This window comes from Xenopus laevis, chromosome 1S, assembly GCF_017654675.1.
Source record: "Xenopus laevis strain J_2021 chromosome 1S, Xenopus_laevis_v10.1, whole genome shotgun sequence".
Lineage (NCBI taxonomy): Eukaryota > Metazoa > Chordata > Amphibia > Anura > Pipidae > Xenopus > Xenopus laevis.
The window spans coordinates 110798745-110808410 of record NC_054372.1 but is presented as its reverse complement, the minus strand read 5'-3'; the positions used below and the strand labels follow the sequence as shown (position 1 = coordinate 110808410).

The window sequence follows — 9666 nt, the reverse complement described above, 5'->3', positions numbered from 1 at the left end:
TAACTATGTAACTATGAGCTTTCCAGCTGATTAACATCAGGTCTGAATGATGCTTCAGTCAAAAAATAAAGCAGGTGAAAGGTCCATTTATAACAACTGCCATAGAGGTGATAAGGCTAATTTTCATCATTTTCCCAATAATGCGTATTTCTGCATTTATTTCCTTTGTATTTTCTTCATTATGGTGTTCACTTCTGGTGATCCTAAACCTTATGGGAGCATCTGCATTCCAGTCACAAGATTATATTTTTCAGCTGCTCTAAGGTGCAAATAAATAAAGTGCCCCTTGCAGCAGGTACTTCACTTTTAGTTTTTCTACCCATGGAACTTATCCTTAAAGGGGAACTACCACGAAAATTAAAATTTAATGTAAGCTTTATAAAATTGAAATAGACTTTCTTCCATGTGTATACTACAGTGTAATTACATAAGAAGGTAAGAATAAAAAATCACACTCGTAAAGGAAAAATAAGGACAATTATGAATTATTTTATTACATGTATTTACAAAATAGAATGGTGTTATTTTTCCAAAAATTTTTTATATTAACATAAGAAACAAGGTTTTATAAATGTTTTGACAACGATATCATGTCTACGAATCTTATCCAACTCAGTCTAAATTTGTTAATGTTAAATTATGCAAGGCCACTGTGGGACTATTGTTTCATTTCATAGTACTACTGGTTTTCATGGTTTAGCCTGGAATAAAGTCCAGTGAGATTAACAGTGTCTTTATGCTGATAATAGGATGGATCCCGTAACATTCCAGGAAATGAGTAATCCAGTCCAGGCCGCAAAGGAAAAGGTGGAACAAACCCAGATGTTAAGTAAGGTGATATAAACCCAGGTATCCTGTTAGATGTGGAATAAGCTAACCTTAAAGGAGTAAACCCAAGTCTAGAACTGAATATATTGGTATCACCTCCAACACAAGACTGGTTTGTGTGAAGAGGTGAAAAGGCAGATTTGGTGCCAAAACCACCAATTCCAAGCCCAGTAAAATTTAAGACAGATTCTTTTGTAACAGCACTTCGTTCTGATCCTAAAGAGCTTTCAACGTCCTTGACATCTTTTTTGTCTTCTTTTCCATTTAAGACAAATTCTATTGCTTGAACAACATCTCCTTTGCAGTACTGTAAGATGCTTTCAAGAGCAGTTTTCTTCTGGTTTGGAAATACTTTCCTAAGTATCTCTAGAGGATCTCTTTGTCTAGAAGGCACAACTGGGATTTTAGATCTTGAGGCACTTAGATCCTTTGGCCACTCGCATTCATTCCCTGATTCCAAATCACATGAAGACAGAGATCTGGGACTGTCAGCACCTTCTGATCTCTCCTCTGATCCAGAAGATTGAATAGACTCATCTTTGCTTGTATTTTCAGGTCCTGCAGTCTTCAAAATATGACATGCACTTACAATGCCACTGGGAGATGGTTGTGGAAGTGAGTGGGAAAAAATTGATGAAGTTGAAATTCTTTCATAAGTTTGTTCAGTCTTCTCAGAGGTTTCATCTAAACACAAAAATATTTATGAAGAAATTAAAAGAAGGAAAGAAGAAAATTGGTGCATTTCGAATCTACATATGAATTGACTTAAAGCTTGGAGATCGAGAAAACCCCAGGTCCTGAGCATTCCTGATAACAGACCCCCATACCTGTCAAATTAGTTGACTTAAGGGGATATCTAATAAAAGTCACTAAGTTTGCTCATGGGCAGTAACCAATAGTAACCAATCAGAAAGTAGCATTTACTGGTCACCTGTTTAAAAGCAACCATCTTATTGGTTGCTATGTGTTACTGCTCCTGGTCAAACTTAGTGCTATATATTACATTTAGGGGTTAATCTTTGCAAACATTACCCAGTGTATATGAATAATATCAATTTAGTTGAAAAAAACTGTCTACATGAAACATTTATATTACTATTAACAAACACAGTATAAATAAATGTAAGTACTACAATACACAAACTTGATTACTTTAAAATTTTGGGGGAAAACAATAACTGACATACAAATCACACCAGCTTTTTTTTTTTGCACTATATGAGGAAACATTTTATTTGACTAATGTTTTTCACTTTTTCATTTTGATTCCTGGCTTTCATGTTTTTTTATGTTTACGGAGAAAAATTCACGAAACAGCACCGGTGTCCATTATTTACGCCGGCAAATTTTCACTGTGGTTTCGTGAATTTATTTCTCGGGCAGCAAATCGCAGGAATTCGCCGTGAATTCGCACCTTGCAAATAAATTCACCCATCACTACAATCCTATTTGTCCACTGGTGGACAAGAAACAATAGCTTGAATATGGGGCAACGGAACACTGTCCTTGTAATTTTTGTTCCCCCCACCTCCATAATATACAGTATTTTTAGCATATTCCATGTCACAATTTTCTTTGACTATATATTGGCGTTAGACAACAGGCTGAGAGTATTTGTATCTCTAAAATAATCCTTTATACAATCCAGAAAGTGTGTTATTGTCACTTCTAATACATGACTTGTAATTGTGGACACATTTTTAATTATTAAAAATTAGAGTTTGGCTTTGGATCTGTTCCATCATGCTTTTGTGTTCGTGTATTCCAAGTTACAGTACCTACTTAATGGATTATTTAATGCTTATGAGACTACAATGTATGTATGGTTACCATGCTTTTCAAACAGAACTGGCTATGCTACCTTCTGATTTGTTCATATGGATCACTAGAACCAGAAGCTTTGCACCTGTTATTGTATTACCTCTTAATGTTATTAATGACTGTGTTTCTGCACTTCTCTCACCAGACTGAGTACATTTATATAGTCTACTCTTATTTGATGCACAGTGTTGACATAATATTTATTACATCTGTCACTTGCCACATAGGCAGAAAGCAATAAAGAGACAAGAAATAGATAAATATTGCAAGGACTTATCTGATGTGCAAAGCTGACATAATATTTATTACATCTGTCACTGACTAACATTTAGTGACAACATAATGTGACCTCTAAAATAAGGCAGCACCCTGTACTTGATGTTAACAAACTACAATAAATCCATGTTCATGGTAATGTTAAAATGTTTTTATTAGCATTAAGGCACCATGCTTTATTTAAAGAAAGAGCCTATCCCAGGTCAAAAGTACATTTCAGATACTATGTCATATACCTATATTGTGTTTCAGCAACTAATGTTATGTTTGGTTTACATGACAGTGCACACCAGCAATCATTCTGCTTTCTCTCAGTACCAGGAATTTGACATTGAACAAAAAACATTTTTGATGAACTTTCTCATATTAAGGGGCATATTTCGAATTCGAAAAAACTTCAAAATTCTAATTCAAAAAGACCAACCTAAAGTCAAAGTTTTTTTTGGCCGAATAGGTCCATTTCGATCGAATAAGTCCATATTCGGTCAAATAGCGCATTCGATTGAGTTCGATTCAAAGTTTTTTCCAAAAAAAAAATAGGCTAAAACAGCAATTTCGCAGGTTTTGGATGGCGAATGGTCGAAGTTGAATTTTTAAAGAGACAGTTCATGATAAATTTCGATATCTGAATTTTCAAATTTATTTCAAATTCAAATAAAATTTGGACTATACACAAAAACTAGCTCGAAATTTGAACTTTTTTGAATTCGAAAATTCACATCGACCTTTGATAAATCGGCCCCTAAGATCTCTTACTGTCAGAGGAAGAGCAATAATTCTGGAATACATTTATATTACACTGCCTACGCAAATACCTGCAATTATAAGAACGCCTTTATATCCAATTTGTAAATAAAATAAGATGTATCTTTGCAGTCACTAGACAATAAACATATACATGTGTGTGAAAACTACAGGATTTTTCGTGATCAAATTATTATTATATGTATAACCAACATGACATTTCGGTCCCCATTGGGACTTTTCTCTGCCTTGAGAAAGTTCCCAATGGGGACCGAAACGTCACTTCGGTTATACATATAATAATAATTTGATCACGAAAAATCCCAATGGAGTGCTGTTCTTTGCAAGATTGTATATACAATATATATATATATATATATATATATATATATATATATATATATATATATATATATATATATATATATATATATATATATATATATATATATATATATATATAAAAGCTATATTGGCTGCTTGTATTTATTTAATTTATACTATACAGGTATGGGATCTATTATCCAGAATGCTCAGGACCTGGGGTTTTCTGGATAATGGATCTTTCCGTAATTTGGATCTCATGCCTTAAATCCACTAGAAAATCATTTAAACATTGAGGGGCCGATTCACCAAGGGTCGAATATCGAGGGTTAATTAACCCTCGATATTAGACTGGGAATTAAAATCCTTTCGACTTCGAATATCGAAGTCGAAGGATTTTAGTGCAAATAGTTCGATTGAACGATCGAAGGATTATTCCTTCGATCAAACGATGAAATCCTTCGAATCGAACGATTCGAAGGATTTTAATCCAACGATTGAAGGAATATCCTTCGATCAAAAAAACTTAGGAAAGCCTATGGGGACCTTCCCCATAGGCTAACATTGAGTTTGGTAGGTTTTAGATGGCGAACTAGGGGGTCGAAGTTTTTTCTTAAAGAGACAGTACTTTGACTATCGAATGGTCGAATAGTCGAACGATTTTTAGTGTGAATCCTTCGATTCGAAGTGGTAATCGTAGTCGAAGGTCGAAGTAGCCCATTCGATGGTCGAAGTAGCCCAAAAAACACTTCAAAATTCAAAGTTTTTTTACTTCGAATCCTTCACTCGAAGTTAGTGAATTGGCCCCTGAATAAACCCAAAAGGCTGGTTTTCCTTCCAATAAGTATTAATTATATTTTAGTTTGGATCAAGTACAAGGTACTGTTTTATTTTTACAGAGAATAAGAAAATCACTTTTAAAAATTTGTATTATTTGGATAAAATGGAGTCTATGGGAGACAGCATTTCTGTAATTTGGAACTTTCTGGAAACAGGTTTCCAGATAACGTGTCCCATACCTGTACTACATTGCCTGCCATGATGAAAACAAAATTTGCATAGCCTTAGTGTGTGCCAGCAAAAACAGTATGTATTATCTATATAAGACGGCACAAGAAATCATTAAATTAAAAATGTGATTAACTGAAATAGATTATAGCTACAGAAAGTTTGGGTGTTCTTTCCAATGTATGAAAATTTGCTGAAATTAAGTCTTCCGTGCATAGACAAACATTTGAAAATCAGCCTTTTGAAGAACAAAGAAACAAAGGATTCAGTCTTATTGGATTCAGTCATACAGGACAAGCAAGTAACAGAACTAATAAACTATCACATTCACATATAAAAGCATATACTGTAGCTCATATATGATTAAAATATAGATGAGTTAATAGGTTTTGGTGCAGTGGGCACATTGTTTTACAGTAATTCAGCATTGCACCTTTTGCAATTAATCCATGAATGACAACATAATGCCTTTTCTAAAATGCAGAACAAGTTAGAAATGTTACAAACCACGTCATTGAATGATTACATTTCCATTTTAATGGCTACAGAACAATATATTCCTAAGTGTATAATTTGTGTCACTACAGTAGGAAAAAAAAGTGTCACACATTTTAACGTTACAAATATATATATATATATATATATATATATATATATATATATATATATATATATATATATATAATGTTTTATCCAGAAAGATCCAAATTACAGAATGGCCATCTCCCATAGACTCTATTTTAAACAAATAGTTCAGTATTTAAAAATGATTTCATTTTTTCTGTATTAATAAAACAACTTGTATTTGATTCTAACTACGATATAATTAATCCTTACTGGATACAGAACCATCTTATTGGCCTTATTTAAAATGTAAATTATATTTAGCAGACTTAAGGTATGATCCAAATTATGGAAAGATCCATTATCCAAAAGTCCCAGATCCCAAGCATTCAGGATAACAGGTCCCATACCTGTATATGCGTGTGTGTGTGTTTCATTACTGTATTTAAAAGAAGATGAACCAGGCACCAAGGGACCATGTTCCTGTATTTTCATGGATGCATACTGTATATACAAACTAATGACTAATCTGTTTATGGTAAAATGATGTCAAAATACATATGCCCTAGACTAGATCAAGGTTTACTCCACTAATAGTAAGTGACAGTATGTGGCACATTTTGATGCTCTGACAGGCTAACACTTTCCAGCTGAAATATGAGTTCCCTTCCCAGATCAGCATTAAATGGTTACATTGTCACAGGAGTAATCTTTTTAACATTTTAAATTTGAACAACCTTTTAACAGACCTTTATCAGGGGAACAGCAATTCTCTAGTCTTTGTCACTTCTATATTCATAAACATGCTACTGGTCATTGCTATTACATGCAGCTAATGATTAAATGTACCTTGGCACAAAACGCATGAGGCTTTTGAAATGTTGCTATAAATATAGATTTTTTTTTTCACTTTTACATTGGTGGCCTTGTGGATTATTGTAGTGCTGATTTACCCATTTCTGTTCTTCATTGTTAATATATATCATGGCAGGAATCTAGTAAGTAGTTATATGTGTTTATCATAGCACTAAACTAAGCTCTAAACTGACTTTTGAGACTTAAATAAGATAAGCAAATGTCCAATAGATTAGAATGACTTATGCTAGCTGTAATGATTACAGTAAAGTAGGTGCCACTGGGGCTATTTCACCAGCTATGGGCATAGTAACTCACAGCAGAAAGCTATAGCATCCAGTCAGGGATTTGATTTGATTTTTTATTATTCATCCTGTGTAGCCTCATAAAAGTTGATTGCTGATTGTTTCCTAAGGATTACTGCAAATTTGCCCAAAGTTATTAAATGGGCCCATCTGAGCCTATTCTTCCTTTAGTATATCCAAATACACAGTGGTATTACAACAAAACTGTATGTAAACAAATGTTTACCAAACTGAAATATTGTACTTTATTTGCAATCCAAAGAACAAGCACCCAACAAAATCACATTAACTTGTAATCTGATTATGTGATGGTGATTTTTATGTTTTGTGGTTATAAATGCCCTCTTCCACGTCAGCTCTAAGAAAAGCCATTAAGGAAGGGGCAAAATTAATTCTATAAAAAAATATTTGATGTACAGATGTTGGTATACCACCATTTACTTCATGTTGAATCTTCAGAAAGGGACTGTACATAGTATGCTAACTTAGACTTATTGCACATTGGGGATTGTCAGAAATGCCATAGAAGGATGTTTGTAGTTAACTCAATTATGGGAGTTTAGATTTAGTACAGATAGAATTGTAGAATTAAAGTTGAGAAATACTGATTTGTGAATTTGAAGCTATGTATGTGCCTTTATGCTTTTGGTAATAGAACTTTACCTATATGTAAAAATGGGGCATACACATTATTGCAAAGCACACAGACTATGGCTCAAAATATACCATTGATATATTAGGGGCTCATTTTTTTTCTATAACATTTTTTTGTCTTCTTCCCTAGATAAATTAAACTTTATTGGGGGAATGAAATAAAAGTCAGTAATGGAAAAACTATTTGCAATGCTGTTGCGTAAACAAATTTTGCTGTGCACGAATTTAATATTGATTTTGCGAACCCGTAAACTGCTTGGCGACCTCTTCTGACGGTGGAAGAAAGAGTTTGCGCCAGTGAGCAGTGAATGTGAAAAAGTTGCTAGGTTTGCTGCAAAAGATTAGGACGCCTTCAAGCACTTCTTAAAAGTGGGCAATGCGCAAATAAAATTTGCAATGCGCAATTAAAATTTACAATGCAATAACAGTTTAAGGAAGAATATTACATTGCAACATGTGAAATTTTATTGGTGCAAATTGTTTTTCGCTTTGCGACGTTTATTACATTCCCCCTTATGTCTTTTGCTCTCTGTTTACTACATATAAGAATATGCAGTAACACTCAGAGGAAAATATACAATCAAATCAAAAACACACAATAACTAATAAAGGAGTTTTCTCGTATTACAGAAAAAGTCTAGTAATTGCTAGTGCTGCCATTTTTGCAGCCGTATTTTTTTATTAGCTAAATTAATTGATGCATTTTCTAGATGATTCACTAAGTGCAAGACTGCACATGATATTTACTATATTTTAAACAGAAACATTTTCTCCAGTAAAGTGCTGGAGAAAGAACCGGACCTGCAGTTTACTCAGGATCGAGAAAACGTTGTATAGTCACTTGTAGGAAAAATATATTGCTTCAAGGATCAGTAACTATGACACAGAGGTCGCTGCCATACAAACAAGCACGTTGCAGAATATCTTCATATACTGCATATGTGGTAGAGTTAGTTCTTTCGCTTACAAGGATTTTCAAAGGGAGGGATTTTCCCAACAGATGAGTGACAAACAGTATAAATATCATATCAAGTTTTCACAGTATGAAACACAGTGGCTGCATTTGAAAAATGTATATACTGTATCTGGCTTGAGCTCTTCTTAACTATGAAATAAGTCAATGTTTTTTTACCTAATAATATGGATCATTTTACCATCGCAAACATACACAAGCAGTTTGTTGGAAAATGTTTGATGTTTGATGTTAACTGTTTAATTTAAGGCATATACCTGAACCACTCACCTTTATTTTCTTCTCTGCTGATAATCTGCAATGCCTGAGCCCTAGTTCCAGGGGTCTCTCTTTCTCCTCCTGGGTACAAGAAGTGTTGCACATCCCTCACTTCGCACTCCTCTTGTGCCTGTTGCCTTCTAAGTGCCACTTGAGCAGCCATTACCCTCTGCCTTTCTGCAATAAGAGTGCACTTAGCGCATGAACAGTCCCTCCAGCGACAAAATCGCTTATGCCCCTTAAGGGCTGATACAACACCATGGTTGCGGCAGCGGGCACACTTTGGTGTTCGTGGATACAAAGAATTGCCTGCACCCCTGTCCAGTGATACTGTAACCCGTGGACTGCAGGTAGCATTCGCTGCGGCAGCTCTCAGTAGCAGTGCAGGGGGTCTCAGGAATGAGGCAGGCATTGGCACTGCAGGAGGCATAGATAAAACTGAAGAAGAAGAGAGGGATGTTGAAGAGGAGAGCAAACTTGGATGCAGCAGAGGTCTAGGGTTCATGTTTGGGCTTTTGCAGTCCATGGCTTGATGTGCAGATAGTTGGCAACCTCTCTTTAAATTGGGCGACCAATCTAGGAAACTTGCTTGTTGTTCCCAGAGCCTTATGCTCTGATATGACAGTGTGACTGCTGCTCACACTGTTTGCGAAATGATTTGGCTTGGTTATGAGTCATGGGGAATAAGAGGCTTTCTCTGGAGGCGTTGCCAAACCTGTATGTGGTTTCTCTAAGGCACCACATTTGCAGAAAGGAGATTTTCTATTCAAATTAGAACTGAATGCTGTGAGTACTGAGGAGTGTCCTCCCTGGAAGGGGATGGGGATTAGGGTGTGATCAAATTAAACCAAACTTTGTAAAGAGAATTAAGGATTTAACATTGTCAGAATATTACATCAATATGATAACTATGATACAGCTCTTACATTCTGCTCTGCATTTATTTTCCCCTATATGATTACATGGACTAACAGTAGTTCATATGGTATTAAATATTTCAATATGTCAAGAACATGTTTTAAAAATTTGCACGGAAACTAAACTGAAAGGGTGCTG

General features: G+C 34.8%; 1 protein-coding gene across 1 annotated transcript; it reads right to left on the bottom strand.

Moving 5' to 3' along the window:
* Positions 1 to 469: 469 nt before the first annotated feature.
* On the bottom strand, positions 470 to 9345 carry dmrta1.S (DMRT like family A1 S homeolog). Its single transcript, NM_001091454.1, is given in 2 exon segments — positions 470 to 1512; positions 8623 to 9345. Coding segments are annotated over 2 exon segments (1347 nt in total). The 5' UTR covers positions 9137 to 9345; the 3' UTR covers positions 470 to 679.
* Between the last annotated feature and the right edge of the window lie 321 nt (positions 9346 to 9666).